Genomic DNA, 25,034 nt, shown 5'->3' with positions numbered 1-25,034 from the left:
GTCAGCACCAGCCTTGAGAGATGGAGGAGTTGGAGCTTTTTTTTTTTTTTAACAGACCTAATTTTTACTTGCATTATTCCCAACCGTTATTCTAAATTGACAAGAATGTAGCATCTTCTCATCTAAAGACTGTTCCCTTGGGTTTCCTTATTCTCTAGAGGTGTAGTAAATACTCAAATTTTCCTTACCCTCTTGAATCAGTGATAATGCATGTTCTGAACCAAATCATTGATATAAGCGGCTATTACAGCTCCTACAGGTAACCTATGCATAGTAAATATCAATTATCTTCCTCAATCCCTTTGTCTTAACTTTGCAGTGAGAATCTGAGAAGTCCTTTATTTTGCAATGAAAGGAGAGGATGATCTCAGTAGTGCATTAATTCATTGTAACATATGTTAAGCACATATTTGGGACCAGGAGTGATCAGTTTGGGGAGGGAAGTCCTGACATTACAGCCTGATGTGGTAGGTACTATAGAGAATGCAAGATGGAGGGTGAGACTGGAAAGAAAGTTAGGATTGTGGTGTAGGAAGAGCTAGGTGAGAAAACAGGAGACTTGCAACAGATCGGAGGAGACAAAATGCCACACAACTTTAAAGCAGTGACAGTAGAAGTGAAGAGGATTAATTAGGAAGAGGGAGACACATTGTGCCTAATCGGATTCAGGGAGGGGATGAGATGACTGTCGCGGGGGTCCGAGATAATTCAGATTTTTGTCATGGATAGGTGGTAGTGCCACCAAGACAAGGAATTTTGTTTAAAGTGGTTTAGGAGAGGTCGATGAGTTCAGTTTTGGTCTGGTTGAATTAGAAGTGCTCGTGGGAAATTTAGTGAAAATAACCAGTGTGAAATTGGATGTATAAATCCAAAGCTGAGACCTAGAGATATAGATTTGGAAGTCATAAAGCAAAAGTAGTTGGGAGCCATAAAAACGGAAGATATTGCCTAAAGAATATGTGAAGGGTAAAGAGAGAAAAGGGGGAAAGATGGAACTTCTGGGAATATAACGTTAAGGAGAAAGGAAATGGAAGAGTGCCCCATAAAGATGGATGAGGGGGAGCTCCCCGAGAGGTGGGAGGGGAATTGGGATGCTAGAGAGTCACAAAGGCCCAGGAAAGAGAGAATGCCAAGGAAGAAAATGTCACCAGTGATAATGGCAACACAGTTCAGGAACACAGGATTTGAAAGGTCCTGTGGGACTGAGCAATCAGGAGGTCATCAGTGACCTTTATGAAAATGAGTGAAATAGTAGGGGCAGAGCGCAGCTTGCAGTGTACCAAAGAGGAACTCAGAGATGCTCAGCTCTGAAAGAAAGGAAAGGAATTGAATCGGAAAGGGATTCGGGACTGAGAGGAGAAGCCTGTGTAAGACTTCCCATCTTAGTCAAAACAAAACAAAACAAAAGAATACCAGTTTATGTTCTGATTCGTCTTCTCTGTTCCAAACACATAGCAACGACAGATAAAATTTTGAGAAACCAAAATTATATAGCTAGACTCATGGATCAGAAGCAGGACAGAAACCCAGGAGGATGGCATGCACAGAGAGGCTGGACTATGAGTCTGGGGGCAGGCTGTAGCAATGTTGCCATGGGTCTTATGAGGCAATGGGTGTAAAAGTGCTCTGTGCAAAATAGGGGACCAGAGCCAGGTTCACTGGTTGAAGAGGCTGGGATGGATGGGACTTTTCCACTGGTGCCTTGGCCGTGGCTTAAAGTACTAGTTTGGCTCATGGAAGGCAACTATAAAACCTAAAGACTGATGTTAGGATTGGGTAAGAAAGTATAAATGAAGAAAGACAGAGAGAAAAGGGAAAAGTTTCCCACACCCCTCAAAATCCCACAAACCACAATTATTAAGAAAGACAGCCAGTATGATCAACAATCAGAACATGAATTGAATGCAAATGGAAATAATTTTATAGGTGGATCTGATTAAAAATTAAAATGTTTCTGCTGCTCAAAGAGAAAACTAAGGAAATAATGTCCATTTTAAAACAATGAGAAATTAAGAAACAAAAACTAACAAAAAAGAAATCAGAACTGAGGATTTGAAAGAGATGCAATTAGAAATTGGGAGACCAAATCACTGAAATGGAAGGTTCCATGGATAAGATAAACTCTAGACACAGCTAAAGAGATAATTAATGACTTGGAAGATAGTAGGGAATATAACTCATTTCATAGCACAGCACAGCATAAAAAATATAAAGAATTTTTAAAAAAATAAATAGCTAAATTTATTAGCTAATAATAATGAGAGTTCTGAGTTGCCATATGATTTTCTCATAGGAGCAGAAAAATGCAATAGAGGAAAAGCAGAAAAGCAATTTGAAATGGTAAAAGCTGAGAACTTTCTAGAATTGAAGAGACATGAAACTCAAATCAAAAGTATACTTTGAATAATAACAATAATGGCTAACACTGAGCACTTATGTTTCAGGTACTTGTTCTCTTTGCTTTCCATGCATTGGCTCATTAATCCTCTAATAACCTTGAGATAAGAGCATTTTACATGTGAATATACTAGAAAAGAGAGAATGTGTATTGCCCAAGCTCACACAGCTGGTGGTAGGATTTCACCCCCAGCCTTCTGGTCACCCTCTAATATCATTCTAATACTAAGGAGATAAGACAAAAATAAATCTATACCTAGTTGTATTGTAACAAAACTTCATGGTATTAAAGGTTTTTTCTAAAGGCCCTTAAAAGCTACTTCAGAGGAAGACAGATCACATACAAAGAGACAACAGTAACCCCAACTGTGGACTTCTGATTAGCAACAGTAGATTCAAGAAGTTAATGAAGGGAAATATCTAAAAAGTGAACCCAAGGAAAGGCATGGGACACAGAAAACAATTGTGGGACTATCAATTGATCAGTTTCCTATTGTAAATTAACTCTTTGCTGTTGGAGTTGGAGTTGGAGAGTTTGAGTTTGAAAGTGGAAGAAGAAGAGCCTGCTCCTAGAAATTAGGGCGAATGGTCTTCATGAACCTCCAAGATAAGAGGAAAGGGCAGAGGGCCAGGCAGGTAAAGGTATGCCTATAGGGAGGAAAAAGAGGAGCAGAAGGTCACAGAAAGGAAGGAGACTGGAAAAGGGGTTAAGGCGTGTGATGAAGGTCAAAGATGACCTGTATGGGAAATGGATGAGGGAACCACCTCCGGACGAGTAAAAGGATTACTTGAAAGGTAAATTACTTGGCAGTCTGGTGATTTGGGAAATTGTGAATGAGTTAGTGCCATCAGCCTAAGTAATTGTGTTATTTTCCCAGCTGTGCTTTGCAGCCTGCGTGTAGGAGCAGAATAAACAGTCAAAATTGATTGAGGACCTGCCTGCAGGATGGGTTTGCAGGGTATGGAAAAATTGAGTAAGTGAAGGTCAAAATGAGCCTTGGAGTCCAGTGGAGGCCCTCAGGGATTGGAGAGCTCAGCAAGGTCAAGGAAAAGGCGTCCTGGGAGTGAGAATAAAAGAATGGAAGTTGAAGTTGGAGAAAAAGTAACTAGAGGCGGAATAATTCCAAAAGACTGTAAGACCAGGGTGGGGCTTGGGAGGAAGTGGGTAGGAAGTAGAATAAAGGTGCAGGTCATTGGAAGAGAAGTAGAAAAGGAATTAGGCCAATGGCATTGGATGGGTTGTCCATACGGAACTGAAATCACAAAGATGGGGGCATGAGTTGGGGTAAAGCAGAACCAGGAGGGTGGTCCTCTAGGAATTGAGGAGCCAGGCGTTTCCCAGATTGGTGGTCCATAAATAACACTCATCAGCAACGAGGCCTTGTGCCTAGAAGGCGTAGACCTGAAAAGTTCCAAATTCTACAAGTGGCCACTAACCTCTCGGAATTTTCTCCCAACGAGTCTTTACAATTATTTTCTAGAAATGAATTGATTAATGTTTCTGAATATGCTGCCTCATCAATGCTGAGCTCGATACTCTAAAGGAGTACATCTCGACTTCACGCGGTGACTCAGATTGTCACACAATGTGCCCAACCACGAAGGCTCTGGCGTTCACTGCGCTGCAGACCCTGGGCAGCCTCTTAACCAGAGCCAGGGGGTTCATTTATTCAAATGGAGCACTAATCACAGAATTCAGTTGTCCTCTCACACCTTTTCTCCAGGTTCCAAAGTCCAGAATCAGAGCCACTCGCTGACCTGGGCAGTGATGGTAGGGCCCCATCTAATGGCCCTTTTGCAAAGTACAGGTGGAGCAAGCAGGCTCTCTTCTGCCCCTCAGTGAAGGGTGGCAGAGTCAGAGGTAAACCAGCAGGCCCCAGCTAGGAAGTAACTTCTGCAAGAGTGGTGAAGGGCGAATGATGACAGTGATATGGATATTGACTAGTGATGGCGATAATGGATGGGCGTTGGCAGGAGCATGTACCGAGCATGACTCCAGCATCCTGCTAACCTCTGTGGAGTCATGATGATTTTACCAAATCCTCACCACTGTTCTTATCCCTGTTCTTCCGCTGAGAACTGAAGCTTAATGAGAACCAGAGGCCCGCACAAGGTCAGAGCTAGCAAGCATCAGACCTGGGACTTGATTCTAGGTCAGTTCGGCCTCAGAGCATACATTCTCGTGTAATTAATGTGCTGTATTTGGCTCTAAAAATAGAATTATAAGGCTGCATGAGGATTCTGCTACCTGAGTTTCTAAAGCCTGGCTGCAGGTTTAAATTTTCGTAGTGAAGAAAGAGAAATAGTCCTTCCCATGCTATAGCATCAATGTCAAGTGTTTTTTTTTTTTTCTCTCATTCCAAGTTTTGTAGGGCAGCAAATAATCTTGAAATGGAAAATGGCGTTTCAAGCCTGTCTTCAGTTTGTATATGTCTTTAAATAGGGGCGGAAGGACAGAGCCACATCATCTTGAGTCTGGCTCAAGTCAGACACCCCGAGATCGGAAGGTGAAGATGGTGGGCTCAGTAGCAGGATGCTGGTGGCGCGTGCAGAGGTGGATGAACACCATCAGGTTCTGTGAGAAACACCATGACATGGAAGAGAGACTGGCCTCAGCGGCCCAAAGGCAAAGGAAATAAGTTAAAAATAAAACGAGACTAATGATAAACCAAAGGACTCCTTGACAGGAGCAAAGTTGAACTGAGAACTCTATTCCTAGAGCTCAGTGTCTGAACGATTTATTTTTCCTTCCTACCTTTCGGTCTGCATGTGCCAAAGGACATCCTAAAATATCCACAGCCGAAACTACTCAGCATGTCTCACCACGTGGAGGGAGAGACAGCTCTGCAAAAGTCTTTGTCCTAAACCGTTTATGGATTTTCCATAGTCTGTGCAAGACCTTGGACCCATGCTGCCTGCCAGCTGGCAGCCACTGTCCGGCCTGGGGACGGACCTTGTCGCCAATGGCAGAGAACCCTCATGGAGTTTATCGTGGCTTTCCTCTATTTTGCATATCTATCCTGAAAACATCCCAATCTTTTCTTAATGAAGGTTTTAGTGAGGAGAAATCGCATTAGTGGCGCCTGTGTTTCTGTTATCGTCCTAAATTATGTTAGTGGTAGGTAAAAGCAGTATTTGTTGTGGATTGCGCCTGGGAGTCAGGCAATAAAAACATAAGTCATGAGCAGGAAGGCAGCTCTTCTAAGCAGGTGGAAAAACTCCAGTGCCAGACAGAAAAATGCCCCCTGCAGTCATCAGGAGTTCACCCAGAGTGAATTCAGAAGGCACCCCCCAGAGCTCCTCCCTGTTAGGTTAATAGCACCCAACCGTGATGCCCACCTCAGTTAAGAGAGCATTGTGCTATATAACTCCTCAGTTAAGATTCACAGCCATAGGCTTAAGGTGGATATTGTTATGCTTAGTTTGCAGGTGAAGGCGCTGCTATCAAGAGATGTATAAATAAATGGCCCAAGGCCACACACTTAATAACTGACGAAACCAAAGTCCCCAGTCTCTTGATTATTGTGTCCTTTGCTCTTGTCACACTCTACCTCAGCTGCCAGGAAGCAGATCCTATGGCCAGAGTGGACCTGTGGGAAGTCCCAGCAATGGAAGCTTTCCGCCCTAAAACTGACTATCTGAATTAATGGGACAATGGGCAAAGGGTGATCAGTGAGGGAATTATTCAGGAGTTTGGTTGAAAAAGACTTTAGTATGTCAGGAAGTCTTACATAAGTCATGAAAACTCGGGTTGAGTGAAAGGAGAGAGTAAAGAGACAAAAATATCCTGATTATCAAGCCTTGGAGGAAAACACTCTTTCCTCACATACCCAACGTGGCATTTCTCTCTCTCTCTCTCTCTCTCTCTCTCTCTCTCTCTCTCTCTCTCTCTCTCTCTCTCTCTCTCTCTTAATTGTTAAGACAGGTGACCCTTTTTTACCCCCAAAGCCTTCGAAGAGTTATTTAGAGAATGACATATAGTACAGAAAACCGGCTTTTCCAAAAAGCTCCAAAGGACCCCACCTTTTAGGCCAAGTAACCTTGAGAGAAAAGGCTTGTCAGTGCAGGCTGGAGACGCCTGGCCTCTCCTGGATGACCAGGCATGAATGACCCTTTGCCTGGAAGACCGTACGTCCATCGCAGGAACATTTTTAAAACTCAGCTTCATAATGGAAACGCTGACACAACCTGCGATCAGCAGCCACGATATTAAACAGGCACTGAGCCAACAGCAGTGGCTGGGAGCCAGGGAGGGGAGATTAGCATCGCAAGTAAGAGATTTTAGGCTCTGGGCCAGGAGAGTTTTTTTCTTTTCATTAAAAAATCATAAAAAGGAAGAAAGACAGGAAAAAAGGAAGAAAGATGCAAAAGAATTCTTGTTTAGCAGCCCTCCTTCAGATTGTTCTGGAATATCCAGGTAGGCATAGAAACAAATCATTATCTGTCTGAAAACTCGGCACTTTGTTTGATGTGAAATGGTCTCTGCAAAAACCCTTCCAACCTTCCCCACTCTGCTGTCCTAGGCTGGCGCATGTGCGGAATGGGCACGATGTCTCCCGCAGAGGGAAAAGGACGATGAGCAAGGCCCACTTCTCCACTTGGAGTTGGGGGAAACATTTGGGGTGCCACCTCCTTGCCCTATGGAGCTCGGAGGAAGAAATGTGCAGTGGCTGGAAGCTGGTGGTGCCCAGCCCCGAAATGATGGCACATCGCTTTGGGGACCAGGAAGATCTCTTACCAGCTGCTCCCTTTAGATTTGGGGAGATGTAGCCGGCCCCAGGGGTTTCCCGATGCTGCAGAACCACACAGCATTTTCCAGGAGAACTCCGGGACAGCCCACCCCCGATTTCAGGGCGCAGGGCACTGACTGCCGAGAGCCCGACCACCTTGAGGGGCACGAGGTTGTCTGTTGCAAGTAACTCTCAACATTGGATGATGCGCTCAGTTTTCCTGCTCAGGAGTTGCGTCTGGAATTTTAGCTGCTTTCTCCAAAGCAGCAAACAATTTCTTGTGATCTTCTTTTAAACTTTTTATTTTAAAAAATTTCAAAACCACAAAGAGGTTGCAAAAATAATACAGCGATTCTAGATTCGCCACCTGGTAACCTTTTTCTACCGCTGCTTTGTCTGTCTCTCTCTCCCCTTCATGGTTCATGTTCCAGTGCAGACGTGTGCATTGCATCTAGTCGTCGATTTCTGTGGGCTCCTCTAATCTGGAGCAGTGGCTCAGCTTTGCCTCATGGCACAGGCCATGTTTTGTGATGTCCCTCATTCTTGGGTTTTCCTCTTGGTGTTCTTGTGATTAGATTCGGACTGTGCCTCTCTGGCAGAAATTCTGTATTAGTGATATGAGGTCTTTGTGGACTAAAAATGTCCTCTCTCCAACATGGGTGGCTTCCCTCTGTTTTATTTTATGGCTTTTGGGTAAATATTGGCCTCCTTCAGCCTTCCAAGCTGTGTTCATCACAGAGCTGGTACTGGGGACCCAGCTGAGGCTCACATGACGTGTTCTTCTAGCCCTGGAGAAGAAATAATGGCTACCTGCTCTGAAAAGTCACCCTGAGAGACGGCAGGAAAATCCCAAAGCAGAGGCGACAGTGGGCTCCTCCTAACCTGGCCTCTGATTTCTGCAAACCGCTCATGAAACCTTAACAGGATAATTCCAAGCAGAACTGGGTTTATCGAGTTAGGGAAAGATTCCCTGCTCCCATGTGTCTCTTGTACCCAGGTCGCCAAGCCTGGGAATCCCATTTGGGTAGTTTTACCGCCTAAATTTCACATCCACCCTATCTTCTCCATTTCAGCAACTGTTGCCCTGGTTAAGGTCCTTATGTCTTTTCTAGAACTATCTCTCATTGAACCCATCTCCCGCAGAGCTGCCTGAGCGGATCCGTCTAGACCCGAAAGCTCACAATTTCGCGGTGGCTTCCTGTGCCAGGATGAAATTCCACCTGGCCACTGCTTTTCCTCTGCAGCTTCTTGATTCCCTATTCTCTGCCTTAAGTTTATATTCCACAAATGTCAGATGTCTGTAGGATCTTTAGCATCACCATCACCTGGGACCTTATTAGAATCTCAGGACCTACTTTGGACCCACTGAACCGCAACTCGCCGTTTCGCAAGTTTCCCCAGGTGTTTTGTGTGCACATTAAAATGCAGAAAGTGCTATTTAGAACATGCTGGAAGGGCACATTCTGTGCAAGGATCTTAAGTTGCCACTCAGGCTCTTGTTGTCGTGGGTATTAAGGCATGATTCTCAAAACTATTTTTTGATCCAAGGGATTCAGCCCATAAAATTAAACTTTGCAACAATTTTTTCCTAATTTGTAGAAAGAAAGAAATTGAACGGATGGGCTTTTCTCAAGTTTTCTTTTTTTCTCACACAAATTTTTTCCAAACTTTGACATCTGCTACTACTTGTTGGCTAACTGGATGTTAGCTGGCAGCCAACAGAATGAATCAACCATGAGCAAACAAATGCTCACATTAAAACTCAAAAGTCAATGGTATTTAGCCCAATAGTTCAACGACAGCAAAAATAAATAAATAAATAAATAAATAAAAATAAAGTATCGAACTTCAGTTATATACAAAATGTTAAAAAAGCTGCGGGATGCCCCAATGAATGAGATACATCAGTTGTATGGCATATTCCCCCACACGCACCCCTGAGGCCACATTGCTTAGCCTTAGTGCTGGGGCACGTACTGGTATCTTGAGTCTTCGGAAGGCTACTAGTCCAGATTTGTAGAATCGCTTAAAACGAAAGACCTTTGCTGTCACCTGTCGAGTTTACTTCATCTTCCAGGTCCAGGCAGCCCTCCAAACCAGTACCACCAGGGCATCCACTCTAGATTCTCCAGTTTGATACACAAATATATTTTAAAACAAAAGGTCACAGTGGATCTGTTGCTACTTTTGCTAGCTTGGACTTTAGGTGGGGAGATGTCAAAAGCCTGAAGCTGAAAGATAATTGTTCAGCCTTTTCCTTGAGTGCTAATGATTGATGACCCTCTAATTTAACAAAAGTAGCAACAGCTGAGACAAACCATTCCCCAGAGGCAGGGTTCCCCTGGGGAAGCCATCAAGGAGACATGCGTTGGGATCTCTGGGAGCCCAGGAATTTAACTGTAACCAAACGTTACTCCCCCAAATGAGTTCACATTCACTATATATAGTTGCTTTACTAAAAGAAAGGCTTGGCAGAGGCCGTGACCTTCAAATATGAGTCAGTGTGACCCAGGCAGATAGGGCGGGGAAGAGCCCTCAGAGCAGAGGAGGAGCAAGGGCCAGAGCATGGAAGGTGAGAGCAAGCTGGGAGGAAGCTTGATGCCCTGAGGGGTGAGTGGGGCACGTTTGGGTCAAGGAAGCGAGAAAAGAGGGCGTCCTAGGCGGTGCGAGTTGACAGGTGTGCAAGTTCCATATGTTTGTGGAGCATTTTGGACTTTTCGTGGCACCTTCACACCCCTTATCTCTCCTGGCTCTGACTTGCCAGGACACAGAGGTGATGAAATGGAGGCTCAGACGAATTTCTAGGGCCTCGTAACTGCTAAGTCATGGAGCCAGGACTAGAACCGGATGTTTTGACTCCTGGGCTATGCTCTTTCCATAAACTGATATGTTCCGGGAAGGATGAAGAAACCACTGTTGCATACTGGGAAGAAAACTTCATGAGTGGGTGTGAGGACGGATGGACGGATGGATGGATGGATGGATGGATGGATGGATGGATGGATGGCATGGGATGCATGCGGTATGGAAACCAGAGTCTCAGGAGAAAGGGAGGGTAGGGGTCCTGCATTTGTCTGAGTGAGACAGAGAACAGATCTGTAAGAGCCTCGGATGGCACCCAAGTTTCTACCTTGGATGATTAAAGGTCCACAAGAGGAGGAGCCAACTCAAACCTCACAACCAAAGGGGTGGGAGTGGAAATGATGAATGTAGTTTTTAATATGTTAATTTCGAGTAAAACCAGAAATTGTCATCCAATAGGCAGTTGCTATCAAAAGGCTTGGAATTCAGGAAAAGTATCTGGGATATACAGGCAGTTTGTTAGGTCATTAACATTCGAAGATTAACATTTGTTACAAGTATTCACTGTCATATTCTAAACTACATGAAAAACGAGAAAAGGTATGCGGGCGAGGAAAGAAAGGTCTTAAATCTTTAATAGTAGGAAGATGGGTTCGTTTATGTGACAGCCATGTGACGAAATGAGAATCAGACCTTAAAAAACTAGTGCTGGCCTTACGGTGATTTCCCCTCCTTAACGAGACTAGCATCTGACGTCAACGGGGCCCATACCATGGCCAGGTCAAAATGAAATGAGCTTTATCTGCTTTATGTCATTGAGACCTCACTACTACCCATTAGAGGGAGGAAGTGATACTACTCTGTACAGGTCCAGCTGTCCCGGTGGCATACCCAGGTCACCCGGCTGAGGAGCAGAGCACGGTCTCACACTCAGGTCTGCTGACTGGAGTCCAGGCTCATCACCGCCACGCTACATTTTCTATACGTTAGAATGACATGACCTGCAGGCCAAGGTCGATCCACAGTCGTGTATTTGAGAGCTGGTCTGGCCAGGTTGGAATGACGCAGCAGGTCCTCCCCAATGGGGGAAAACAGAGAGGATAGTCCCTTTCAGGGGCCTCTGGCCTGGTCATGCCACCCCCTTGGGACGAGCTCAGGAAGCCAGCCCCCTCTCACATGCTGGCCCACGTCTGTCTTAACCCAGGCCTGGAAAGCTCCTTCTGGAGCCTTCCGCTCAGCTGCCTGAGGCAGGTCTGTGGAAGGCAGCCAGGAGGCCCTGCAAGTCCCCGGATTACCTTGGGAGGCATTAGAACCAATCCATGCAAAAGAGAGACCCAAACCACATACAACCTACCAGGGAAATGTAACAATCTGTTCCTTTATTTTGTTTTTTCTTTTTTTTCTGACAGTCATGCATTCTTTTGTGAGTCTTAAGTGGTTTGGGGCTGGTCCCTGTCCCATTGTTTTGCCTAGAGAGGAATGCCAGGAATGAGCTGGAAGGAGCCGCAAGGCTCCTGAGTACCTCAGGATGCTTGTTTGGTGAACTGGCCTCTAGAGAACGGAGCTGCTGGCAGCCTTCTCGTCACGCTCGTCCTGTCTTTCGGCCTCCCGACCGCGCAGGCCTCAGCAAGCCGTCCATCTCCACACGCAGGATTTCATTCTCTTCCCTCCAGATTGAGTTAGTGGCTTCTCAGGGAAAAAGCAAGTACCAGTGATTTTTCTGTGTCAGGAACTCTGCCTCTTCGTGCAAAGGATTCATTGTTTAGTCTCAAAAAAAAAAAAAAAAACGGTGTGGGGAAGTACAGGGAATCGGTCACCGTGACATGGCAAACCCCAAACACTGAGGCCACCGAAGGCTGTCCCACAGCAAGCCTGTGAACGCTTCCAGCTTAAATATCGACCCGTCACCTTGAGAAGAGCCACAGTTCTAGTCCCAGAGACCACCTGTGAATTGAAATAAGAAGGAGCTGGGAGAAATTGAAACTATTTTAAGCTCAGCTTCTGAGACTTATATCAGGAAGCATTATTGATCATCCTGCGGGAGACTCACAGCATCTCAGGTGCTGGGATCCATGCCCACGTGCCCGTGTGGAGTGTGGACCTGATCTCCTGAAACTGTCTACGTGTCCAAAGGGGCTATGGCCTAGAGAGAGAATTCGGATTGAGGCGGCTCTGTGCCGAAATTAGACCAAGTTTATGAAAAGAGCCTTGTCACAGCTGCCCTGGGAACCATAATTTAGAAGTATTTTGGGGCCATAAAAGCCTTTTTAGTAAATGAATTGAGTCATAGCGTTCGTGATCCTTCTGCGTTGCTTTAATGTACTTTTCTTAATTAGTCGCCACGACCCGGGGCGCCTTACTAGAGTACGGTTTCTCCAATCTGAACCTTTTTCTCATCAGTTACCAGGTCGCTTCCCCCTGAACCTTCTTCCTCACCTTTCATCTCGCCCAAATGAGCCAGGGTTCTCCGTCGTTCCCTGTCTCGACTTCGGGTCACGGCTCGACATGGTTCTCGGCCCACCACTGGTTTGCTGGCGCTCTTTGCAGGTGTCGGCTTCGGAAGAGAAGGGAATGTCGCTTCCCTTAAAGAGACCGTCCCGTGCCTTCGCACTCGCGCTGCTGTGCTCTGTGCCCTGAGAGCTCCGTCCTGCCACTTTCCCAGGAATGCTGCCCTCCTCCTTGCTGTCGCTGTCATTCCCCAGGCGCATTTGTCCCCAGGTGCTTTTGATTTTGAACTTCCCCGATGAGCGATGCCCCAGGTTCTCCCTGGCCTTCCGTCTCTTCGGCACAGCTGTCGTGAGGGTTCTTGTCTGTTGTTTTTGAATTTTCTGCAACCTTTGAGGCGGGTGGGGGAAGGAAAAGGACACATCTCCGCCATTGGGCCATTTTAAAGAAAAAAAAATTATTCATGACCCTTGTCGAAGATGGGGACTTCTTTCTGGGAGGGGAGGCGGGCTACGATGAGGTTTTGTGATGGGGGAGAGAGAGATCGGGCTCAATTCTAAGACCGTCCCTGACACCACGAATGCCCCAGGGTTTTAATCAGCCCCCTCGAGGTGGCTCAACATGTGGCATTCTTTTCTACTCACGCTTCCTGGCTTCCCACCGATGCGTTGGCATCTGTGCTCCACGGCCAAGGTGGGAGTGGCCCTCGCTCAGCGGGGAGCTCTACATCCCCCTTGGAAGCCCCGGCCGTCCCCAAGTGTGTGCCAGCTTCCCTTGGTCACTGTCTGTAGAGGCCCGTCGGTAACATGCAGAACACCCACGAACGGTGCCAAGGGAAGCCAGCTTGCTTCCCTCTTCTTCATCCCTGATCTGGACTGTCTCCCACCACCCAGAGCTCCAGCCTTCCCCAGAGAGCCTTGCTTGTCCCCATCCCCATCCTCTCCTAATCAGCAGCACCTCCCCAGCGCCTGCCATCTGAGACATGTAGGCCCGTCGGGTCGAGCCGGGTATTCCACCCGGCTTGTGAACAGTTCACCTCCCACTCACTACACCCTTTCTCCTCACTGAGGGGTCCTCACGTCATCAGCTCCCACCTCCGAGAGCTTCGCCCCACCCTCACACACACTCTGCCGCCTTCTGGGATCCCTTAGCGAGAATACCTGGACGTTTACCCGAAGCCCAAAGACGGCTTTCCGAAGAGAGGGCTCCCTCTGAGTCTCTTCCTTCCGTTGTCCATTTTGAGCCCTTGAAAACGCAAACCAAATTCAGGAAGGTGAGCGAACTGTCAATCAAAGGAGAGAGGGCCGTGTAAGGAAGGCAGAGCAGCACGAGAAAGTTCCACCGAGATCCACAGAGGCTCTGCTGGAGCTCCCCGGCCCCTCTCCACCTGCCAGCAACCCGGTTTCTGGTATCATCACCACCTCACTGGGGACAGAGCTTTGTCACACGCTCTGGGTGGAAACCTTTGCCTCCTCTCTCCTTTGTGACTCGTGCGGTGCCTTCGAAAAAACCATGTTCCCTTTGCCGAGTTTCTCCGTTGCTGAATTCAGACTGGAGTACTCTAGCCTGGAGCACGCCTTTTAGTACTTAATACTTCAGTAACATAGAGATTGTATGTTATGTGGTGTTGTCGGTTAAACCTTGCATTGAGTCTGGTCTTCTCTACAAAACCGCAAGCCTCCTTAAGAGTGGACCGTATCACATATTTTTAGAGGAACAGTGTTGCACACATAGTAGGTGCTTGTTAAATATCTGCTGATTCGTTGATCGCCCCGTGCCTAGTCTCATCTCCCCAGGGCACTGTCTCAAGGTATTGCACCTTCAGAGCAAACAACAGTTGCCCAACGCATGAGTCCGATGGGGTAGAACAGAAGCAGAAACATTTTTAAAGGAACCAAAGGAGGCCTTTTGTTTTGTTTTGTTTTTTTTAATCTCTGTCTTAATGACAACGCGAAGACAAGTTGCACACTCTTGGAATGGATCAGAGAGTGTACATATTTATGAAACTGTCACAGTTGTATTGTCAGGGCATGAAAATGAAAATGTTCTTGGTGAGCATACATACCAGTACAGATAGGGTCATAAAATGGCAGTTTTCCTTGTCGATGACTTGGGTTTGTTTGTTTTTTTTTTCCTTTTTTCATTTTTTTTTTTACCAGCCATAAATGTTTTTTAGTCCCTACCCACCAGGTGTACCGTTGCTAGAAATAATCAATAAAACATAAACCAACCCTACCCCCATGTGCCTAATATATTAACCAGAAGCCAGCATCGCCAGCCTCCACTAAACCCATGGCCACTTTGAAAATCCAGAGCGTTAGAATGAATACATTGTTAACAATTCCGCTTCCAGAATGCCTTCTTGCTAAACCTGTTCTTTGTTGTTATGTCTTAGTCAATTGCCTCCCCGGGAGCCCTCCCAAGTGCAGCAAAATAAAGTGAGAAAACAGTGGCTTTAGCTGAGATCCTTTGTCCCTTTAATCATCCCTGAAGCATAAAACAAGATGACTGGTAGATTTTTCTCAAAATCCCTACTAATCAACTACCTCTACCTTGCATCCTTGGTAACTTGGGCAGATGACAGGAAGATAAAATCCACATAGCTACTAAGCTTGGATTTTTTTTTTTTTTTTGCCTCAAATTGTTTTTTAAGCAATAGACTTCATTTTTTAGAGCGGTTTTAGGTTTATAGAGAAATTGTACAGAAAATACAGAGAGCTCCCACCCAAACTTGTATCTTAAACCACAAGAGTTACCATCATAGAGAAGGAAGCTGCAGAAGCCATGATGCCCAGGAGTGTGGATTTCTGAGAGCTGCTGGACACAGCGCCGTCCCTCAGTGGGCTGTCACGGGAGGGCTCGCAAGGTCTCGAAAGACATCCCTGTCCAAGGAAGAGGTCTAGTGCATTGTTACAACACAGACCATGTCCATCAACGTACCTTTCTCTTCTCAGTTATGACCTCATGACTCAGCATTTGCCTGTATTAAATATGGGGCATCTCCCTTTCTCCACCCCACTCACCCTCATGTGTACCCTCTGGAAAATCCTTTTTTAAGAATGGGGTTCTAACGGCTGCATAATAGTTCATCAGGTGGCTTTATCATAATTTCCTTGGCCATTCTCCTGTACTGGGATATTTAAGCTGTTCGTGCTCAATCTCTCTCTCTCTCTCTCTCTCTCTCTCTCTCTCTCTCTCTCTCTCTCTCTCTCTCCCTCTCTCTCTCCCCCCTCCCTTCCTCCCTCTTTCTCTCACTCACACTCTTTTTCTCTCTCTTTCTCACCATTACAACAATGTCGCAGTGAAAAGCATTGTCCATAAAGCTTTCTCTTTATTTAAGATTCTTAAGATAAATTCTCAAAACTTAAACTTACGTGGTCAAAATATAAAGATTTTAAAGATGCTTGATACTTAATGTTCATAATATTTTACAAAAAAGGGGGAAATTACTTCCATTTTATTTTGAAATCTGTAAGATAGTATTTACTCGGGAGGTTTGCCTTCTCATTGTAATATCGCTTACTCAGTTCATGGTAAAAGGAGTTTGTTTATTGAATGTTTATCGCCTAGAGGGGTTTGGGGGTGGAGGTTAGGAGAGTCAACCGAATTGGAACAGAAATCCAATGCAGATGATCATGGGTGGGCATGTTGCTGATAAATAAGCAAAGATGGGAACGTTATTATAGGGGATATAGGGAAAGTATCACAGTTAACTCCCAAACCCAACTCCTGTCTCAGAAGAAGACAGATTCTGCCTCCGATGCTCCCAAGGCCCGAGGTGCATAGCACCTGTGTCAGGTGCGATCCTGGCAGAGCTTTGACTTAATGTAGCAACAAGACGCATCTTGTCCTAAAGCTGTCTCAGCAGATCTCTTAACTCTACCTCAAGGAGCTGGTGTTTGGACCAGAGTCCTGGCAGCTGCTGTTGCTACCACCGAGGAAACCCAAATGAATACTTACCCTCGCCGTTTTCCTTTGGGGCCTGGCTAAGCCTCTGACTGTACTAGTGTCGGCTTAATGCTGGATCATTCCCTAAACCGAGCGTGAAGATTAGCCTGTTTCACCCCAGCTGTGGCCTCTGATTACACTACATCGTGACCTCCACCACTTCCTGTTGTCCCGTTGCGGCCTCTGGGTGCACACCACTCAAGTCCACGGGCTGTGGGGCGAAGGGGCAGAGAAGGTCTGAGCCAAAGGGCGAGGCTTGGGAGACTGAAACGACCCAGCTGTCAGTCAACATCACAGACGTTTTAACCAGAAGAAACGTCAGTGGTCATCTCGGTCTCACGGGCCACAGATCTCTTTGATAATAAGGTGAGAGTGGTCACTCTCTGCAGAAAAATGTACCTCCCCAAATTTGGGGTAAAATTCCAAGACATTTCCCAACTCCCTGATAGCCATCCATCTGGACTAAGCCTTTTTATTTTGCAGCTGCGACCCAAGGAAGGTGCAGGGCCTTGTCCAAAGTTATGCAGAGGAGCTGTCTGAATTCAAACTCAGACCTGATTCCCAGTGTAGGACCTGTCAGCCAGTACCATGACGTTTTCCCTCTACGTCGAGTTCTATATTAGGAGCTATGGAAAGTTAGTGTGCTTACAACCAAGGAAGTAGAACTCAGGCTCATGAAAGGAAACTAAGGTCAATTAGTAAGCAATATTCCTGCCATAGATTTCTCTTTGGAAAGTAGGCGCTAATGCCTTCCATTAATTCCTCAGTCACTTATTGAGCACCTGAGAGCATCTCCTAAAATCTCCAATCATTGGGAGATGAATTATTTATCAGAAGTCACTACTCTTTGTAGTCTCAGGTCTGAAGAGGCTGTTGAGGTCCTCAAAGTGATTACTCATGGCTTTGTTGAGGTGATGGGAACCCCGCCCTGTAATGTTTACTGCAAAGGTGCTTGGTATTTCATGAACTTCAACGCAAGAATTAAGTGTCACATTAATGGAGACCAGAATCTGAACTGAAGGGTAACTGTGTAACTTCGACTGCAGCCTCAGCTGTTCAAAAGCTCCAAGTCTTTTGGAATTAACAGCTACTCAGGACATAGATTTTGTTAAGTAGCAGGAAGAGAACCACCAGATTCCAATTTCATCTTTCTAGAAAGAAGCAGGAAGCATTTTTGATTGATATTTATTTTCTCGGTTGAGTGCCAAGAGGTGGCCTTTGATCACTGGAGGAGCCCAGTGGTGAAGCTCGGAGACTTGCTTGGATCTGAGCTTTTCTGCTGGCTAGCTTTGTGACCTCGGGCAAAGCTCTTTCTTCTTTGAGCCTTGGTTATAGCATCTGAACATTAGGAATAATAATGCTCTCTTCATAAAGGGTATCTAAGGCTGAGGGAGTTACCCAAGGATAAACAAACTTGCAAGGGGCCCCTCTCACAGCCGGGGCTCAGACTTGGAGAAGTCATGGCCGTAGCCCTTGGGATGGTGGAGAAGTCCGTAGCCCTTGGGATGGTGGAGAAGTTCGCTTGGTTGCGTGGGCCAGAGCTGGTGCACAGTGCTAGGCAGCAGAAAAACAGCCCTCCGGGCACAGGTGAGATGAGACTGGTGGCAGGTGTGTAGAATCAGAGCACCGCTGTCAATGCAAAGCCTGGATCACGTGCATCAAAGCCTGCATCAGGTGCAGCTGAGACAGCACCGCTGAGCGTCTCCGCTGACGTAGTCTGCGACAGGGTCCCTGCAGTCCATGGCTTACTGTGCTCACTGTGAAGGAGAAGTACCTACAAGGTCCCGTCCATTATCTCAGAGCAGAGACGAAAGGGTGGCTTTGAAGCCGAGAGGCAATGATGTGATAACTGGTGATCAAAAATGTTTCAATTAAAGCAGGAAAAGCTACATCATCTGTCATTAACTCCCTTAACCCCCATTTATTTTCCCATCTTTACTCATAAATTTTTCCACCAGTAAATGTCAAATCTCTCTTACTGCTTTTATAATTTACTCTCCAGAAGCCCATCTCCCTCTGGGGTGTTCCATTTTGTTTTGTTTTCTTAATGAGGCATGCGTCTTTCTTCTCATGGCACCCTCCTAAAAAAGATTCATGCATAAAAGAGCGAGAAAAAACACACACACACAACCTGAGATCTAGTGTTTCATTTCAAACCCATCCACCTGTCCATCCACTTTAACGAGTGTTCCGTAGTTCTTGAATTCAGGTGGCAGTGGGAAGAATCGGAGCCAATCCAAGAATCAGTCTTTCTCCATCTTGAAGGAAAATGCAGTGGCTACCTCAGGTCAGACTGGGATTTAATGTCCTTAGACAAATCTGAAGAGTCCAGTCCCCAACCATTTTAGAAAAAAAAAATAAGCGACAGAGCAAACAGCAGACTTGGAGGATAATTACCAGCACCAATATTATTCAGAAAGCATTTGGGAAGGGCTGATAGCTTCCACTTGAGAATCAAACCAAGGAGCATGTAGCATGTAAAGAGCCTTGCTGTCGCTGTTCTATGAGAGAGCATGTTATTAATAGGCACCAGATTTGTGTCAAAACAATGATCCTAGGGACCAACCACCGTGTTGTTCCAAAGTATTTCATTCCCTTCTGAAGAGTCAGATTTAATTAGTGTTAACAGATGATTCCCCTGCTGGAATTAGCTAAACAGTGACATGGGTATATAGTTAAAACTTCCTCCAAGGATGAAGTGGTTTTGCAAACTTAATCTGTTTACCATCCTTCGAAAGGGCTGGGAAGATCATTCCTTTAGACCAGAAAAATGGCAACTGGAAAAACTAGAGGAACGTCGTCTTTCCACCAAAATTTATATCTGTGGATGTGTCCGTCTTACATATTTCTTTGCAAGTGATGGATGTTCCAGGCCTCAGTAGACTGGCAAGAAGCCATCTCTGTATCTTTTCAAGTTCTTACCCCTAAGTGTACCAAGGAAACCATGCTCTTAAATGATCGCAAATAATACTGTGTTTATCACTGAAAATTGGAATTGTGGACAATCTTTATGTTCTTCTGTTTATCTGTTTCTACTATGGTGAGCAAGTATTTTTTGTGAAATTAAATATATACAAAAATGTTAGTGGGGGAGAGAGCACATTTTTTTTCTTCTCTAAACCTCGGTCTATATTTCTGCTTTATGCCTTATATATCTAGCCAGACCTTTGTTAGTCTCTTCACCCCCTCTGTTTGGATTAAATGCCAGAAGTCAGCAGACATCATTTTTGGAAGAGGCTGTTGGAAGAGGTTTATCTCTTCATTCTCGAATCTCTGAGAACAGCCTTTTCCTTCTGCCCCTCACCAAGCGGTGATCAGTGCCGCACCTGCCTCTGACGTGACACAACGTTGTGAGGCAGGCGGGACGCACCAGCCGGGGGCGCCGGGCCACGCGAAGACGCTCGGCGGGGTGTTGTCCTGCCGCGGGCGCAGTCCTGCCGACCCGCGCGCGGACTCCTCCAGGACATCACCTAGTGTCACTAACCTTCGATGTGTCGCCCTGCTCTTTCAGATTTTCGACAACGAAGCCAAAGACCTAGAGAGAGAAGTTTGCTTTATTGATATTGCCTGCGACGAAATTCCAGAACGTTACTACAAAGAATCCGAGGTAAGCAATAGATGGGACGGCGTGTGAAAGAGGTTTGTTCATTCATTCATTCAACAAATGTTTTTACGGCCATGCTAACCGGGGAGACTGCCGTCTGTCTTTGTGTTGATTCAGCTGGGTTTCACATCGTGCTGGATTCTTAAGTGCGAGTCTCAAAATTAAGTCCCTATTCCTTAGTGCCCATCATTGGCCCCGGCCACCACTCAGTTTAAACTGAGTCTTTGTATCTCCCCAACTCTGCCGTCATTCTGGGCAGCAGAAGAGACACAAGGCTGAATTATCCAACGTACAGGTCTCTCCACAAAACAGCAGCCGCCTCTGGCTTCCTGCCCTTCCAGCCTCTGCACAGCCTGTCCGTCTGCACGCTTCCCGAGAGCAGGGGCTGTGGGTTTTTTGAGTTTGTGGTTTTGTTTTGTTTTTTTATCTTTGGGGTCCAACACAAAGAAAATGCTCAGTCAATCCCCTCTGAGTGAATATTGAAACGTGGGTGGCTCATCCTGGCACAGACCTTTCTCTGAAAGCCGGAGACACCTTCCTGGGGCTTCTTTTTCCACCTCGACTGAGAATAAATTTAAGAGAATGTCTTTCTCTGTGGCTTCCATCCTACCAGAATCCCTTGTTTGCGACAGTACTTTACCGTTGGTGCGAGTCATCATTTATACCCCACTAGTACTGTATTGATGGCTGCTGACGGAACTTGGGTGATCCCCTTGTAAATAATGTCCCAGCCCTGCAAGGACGGCAGACGCACGGCTATTTTTGTTGGTTAGCAACATGCAGCCAATCACAGCACATTGGGGCTCAGGACCTAGACTCATCCTTGAGCCGTAACGCATGGACCTTGAAACTCTCAGATTCATTAAAGCCGATGTAAGACACAATAAATAAACCCATTAAAAATAAATTCCACCGTTGCATCGACTGGGCTCCTGAAGCGCTTCAGGATTTTTTTTTTGCCTCCATGTATTGGGATTTGTTTGGATGCGAGTCAAACCTGATCTTAGCAAGTGCTGAGCCCTTGCTAAGCATGAAGAAGGGGCAGATGCCGCCCCTTCTAAGACTGAGAGAGGCTGACGTGAGTCACTCTCGGTTCGACTCAAAGGCTGAGTGTTTTAGTACCACCAATTTACCCCACATCCTGCAGCCGGCCACACTCATGAGTTTTCAGAAACTGTGCATAACCGTGGACCTGCTGAAGAGAGGGAGAAACCTGGCCTCCCCTCGTCTCAATCTATGGAGGAGACACTTCTGTGGTTTCGCATCGAGGCCGCCCATTCTGACGGGGCTTTGGTGACGGGCAGAGCATCGTGCCACATGTCCGGCGAAGCTGCTGGTCTGTGACTTCCGTGGCATCTTGGGCTGGGGGTGAGGGGCTGTCCTTCCTGGACATCCCGACCGATTTGGGAAATCAGGCCTTCCAGGAAGGCAGTGTCGCCAGAAAACTTTGAACTAGTTTTAGCTCTTCCTCTTAGATTGCTTTGGGGGTGGCCCTGCCCGTGACTCAGGGAGTTCCCACCTGAATCCGTGGAACATCTTAGGACAAATATGGAATACGAACGATGAAAGCAACAGGTGTCATTTCTACCCAGTGGTGCCTGACTCGTTTTCCTGTGCTTCGTGCTCCCAAGAACCACCATTGGAAAGCTTCTTGACATTTACGTGGACATTCTAGAAGCTTTTTCTCCATGCTTTAGTAGTCATTTATTTCTCTGAATCATAAGGTATTCTTTCCTGGATGCAGTTTGACCACGGAAATGAGAGGTGAATAGTCATTGATCCAATAAATATTTACCGAGTACTTACTAAGTATCGCATACAGTATTAAGATGGGTCATGGCAACGGGCAGAAGAGACACTGAGCATCCCTTCCCTCAGGACGCTTCTGGTATAGCAGGGCCACCAAACAAGAAAGAAATAGTCACATGAGAACACATGAAGGTAAAAGTCACAAGTGCCATAAGGAAGCATGCAGCGAGAGACCGTGACAGGGAAACCGAATGCAAAAGGATGGGATCAGAAAAGATGTCCTGGAAGAAAGGACATGTTGAGACCCAGCGGATGTAAAGAGTTAAGGGGGCCAGTGCCCCAGGTGGAGGTAACGGCCTGTGCGGGAGCCCAGGGCAACGTATGAGGGAGCAAAACAAGGCCCGCGTGGTGGTAACGGTGCAAACGAACGGAGGAGTAGCACAAAGGGAGCTTGTGAAGGCAGCGCTGAGATGCTGGGTCTTTACTCAGGTGCAGCAGAGTGACTTCTACGTAAGCAAATCTTATGACCTGACGTGCACTTTTACGAGACCGCTCTGGATGGAGAACGGCCCGGAAGGGAGCAGAGTGAGGGTCAGGAAACCCCTGACGTCCCTGGAACGATCTACATTGTTGGTCGTTGAAGGCGCGTGGCGGCTGGCACTGGAGGGCGGGGCGCACACGGGCTCGAGGTGTATTTTGAAGACAGAATTGCCGGGGATTAGTCATGGACCGGACATGAAGATGAGAGAAAAGAAGGAGTTAGGATGACCTAAGATGCAGGGCTCGGACGATAAGACAGATGGGGCGAGAAGCGAAATGGATTTCTGGAGAAAGAGAGATGGATTCTGTGAGGCCCACGCGACATGTAGAACAAACCGCAGTGAGTCCGGAGCTTAGACGAGAGATCCGGGCTCAAGACAACTGTGAGAGTATGTGGCAAATAGACGATATTTAAAATCCTGGGGACGGACGAGAAGGAGAAAGCGTAAAATGTAATGGGAAAGGGGATCGGGTCCAAGCGTTGAGGGACGGCAGCATCTGGAGATCAGAGAGAGGACAGGGGGGCCCCAAAGATGTGGCCAGGGAGTTCGAAGGCAAACCCGGAGCGTGCACCAAGGAACAGAGGTTTCCAGTCGTGCGACGGAAAGCTGTCCTCCAGAAAAAGGGTTCTCGGCGGGGGCAATCTTGCCCCATAGGGGTGCTTACAATGTCTGGAAACATTTTTTGGTTGTCGCAACTTGGGGGTGCTGCCAGCAACTAGTGCATAGAGACCGGGGATGCTGCTAACTGGCCTGTAATGCACAGGACAGCCCCAGAGCGAAGCATCGTCTGGCCCTGAAGGTCATAGTGCCCAGGCTGGGAAACCCTGCCCTAGGGGAAAAGGTCATTGGAGACAAACAGAACTCTGGGTTCAGGTCTCACACTCAGAGCCACCCCTTCTATTAAAATACTTAATGGATGTGGAAGAAAGGGGCCCTGGGGTGCCCAGCCCCGTGCACTCTTTGTCAAGATCTGCTCCCCAGTGGATCGCCGACCTGCGTTAACGATAGAATTCTTCCTCACTAGCCCTGCAGTTAGACCACAAAGGAAGAGCCATAATTGGGAGCCTGCAATGAAATCTTTAGGAAAAGTATGCTCCGTGGGACTCCCTTGTGACCCCAAACTCTCTGTCGTTCGAATTCCAGAATCCAGACTGCAGTGCGAACCCACCAGAAGGGAGAGAAGTCAGTTTCTGATACTGTGTGGGTCGAGTGTCGTTAGCCAGGGGCTGAGGATAAGGGGAACGACGATTCAGAAGGCAGACCATTTCCAAATAAATTGCTACTTGGCGCAGGGTAAATAATTAACATTCCACCCCCGCCCCCGCCACTAGAGTTTCCTTCTACAATGAAACCTGACCTTGCCATTTTCTGCTTAAAACCCCTGCCTGGCTGGGAGGAAGCCCAGTCCCTTAGCAAGGCGCTCTGCCTTCTCCACTCCAGCATCCTCCCCATCCCTGTGCCATTCAGGGGGAGAGCGTGCAGTCATTCCTCTCAAGAGGTCAGCTCAAACATGACCTCTCCTCTGCTTGCCTAGGCAGCCTGCTCCCCCACCTGTGTCCACGGAGTTCTGGTCTGTGGCTTCTAGCTCATGCTCACTCGTGCTAGCTCGTATTATAACAAGAGCTCCAAGTAGACAAGAGCTGTCTTCTTTATCACCATCCCTCAGCAGCTAGTACAGCACCAGCACTTAGCAGATGCTCACAAAACAGTTGTTCTACGAATGAGTAAGAAAGCCAGGGGCTTTGTCACCCCCCCACCCCCCCCACCCCTTTTCCCCTCACCCCCACCCAGCAACCACAATTTCAGAGCAATCGCCATCAGAGAAAATGGATTGGTTGCCATTAAGCTAACAGTTGTGAATTAGAGTTCCTTCTTTTTTTTTTTTTTTTTTATCCCAGGCACACAGCTTTATGGGCTTTTTCTTCCAATCTGTCTTCATAAGTTGACTATGTCAGCATCATAAATATAAACACGTTTTCTGTGGAGAAAGCCGAAGCGCTAGCAGGCTGAATCTGTTCTGAGATCTTTGATGCTCATGAATTCGGACCAGGGTTATCTGGGTCACTCCTCCCCACCCAGCTCCCGTCGCACACTGCGCCATCCGGGCCAGACAAGGGGATTAACGCGCCTTCTTTTAGTTTTCCATTTCTCCTTGGAAACCTCTCAGCCACACAGTCAAGAATGCCTCTGTCCTTTGGTCACTGGAGCTGGGAATTTTCCGCTGGGTGGCCTCCGCCTGATGGCCCATGTGCCACCCCCAACCAGGGGCGCAGAAGGACACTGGAGACTTGGGATCCGCTGCTCTCCTTACTCTCTTTTGTGGTGCTGCTGGTTCTAGTCCACGCCCGGGGCCTCGGCTGCAGCTCCCCAGAGCCTCTTAGTCTCCAGTTTTGTTTTCTCGTGTCCACGGTAGGACTCTGCAGGGCAGCACTAAATCGTCAAAAAGAAAATTCGGTGTGTTTTCTTGGGCACAAAGAGCACCTGCATCAGTCTCAACACAGCTCCACCAAGGCCCCGTCCCCCATCAGTCCTGAGGCTCTTTGGACTGAGCCCCATTAGCGCCAAAGCATCAGATAGGAGATGAAGCCAAAATCTGAGCAGATCGTACTTGTTATGTAGTTAATACATGGGTTGTTGCCTCTACCAAGATTTCTGTCCTGATACTTTGAAGCTCTGCCAAGATTTCAAAGCGAAGATCCCAGCCCAGGAATGAGGAACTCTGGAGGACGATAAGTTGCAGCATGCCCGCAGGGCACGGGCAGTGAGCCCGTACTGGGGGAGGGTGCAAAGAACACATCTCAGCACCCAGCCTACAGG

The 25,034-nt window shown here is 46.9% G+C and overlaps 1 protein-coding gene across 4 annotated transcripts in view; it reads left to right on the top strand.

The window, feature by feature from the left end:
* The window catches only part of PITPNC1 (phosphatidylinositol transfer protein cytoplasmic 1), a 208,924-nt gene that overhangs the window by 147,481 nt on the left and 36,409 nt on the right, over positions 1–25,034 (top strand). For all 4 annotated transcript variants that reach the window (XM_036223316.1, XM_036223317.1, XM_036223318.1 and 1 more), the window contains exon 6: positions 19,834–19,929. In XM_036223316.1, coding sequence (XP_036079209.1) covers positions 19,834–19,929 — 96 coding nt within the window. The remainder of the gene's footprint in view (positions 1–19,833; positions 19,930–25,034) is intronic.

This window comes from Rousettus aegyptiacus, unplaced genomic scaffold (genome assembly GCF_014176215.1).
Source record: "Rousettus aegyptiacus isolate mRouAeg1 unplaced genomic scaffold, mRouAeg1.p scaffold_m13_p_6, whole genome shotgun sequence".
Lineage (NCBI taxonomy): Eukaryota > Metazoa > Chordata > Mammalia > Chiroptera > Pteropodidae > Rousettus > Rousettus aegyptiacus.
Note: the sequence above shows the minus strand (reverse complement) of the source record. Positions and strands in the feature narration are given on the sequence as shown.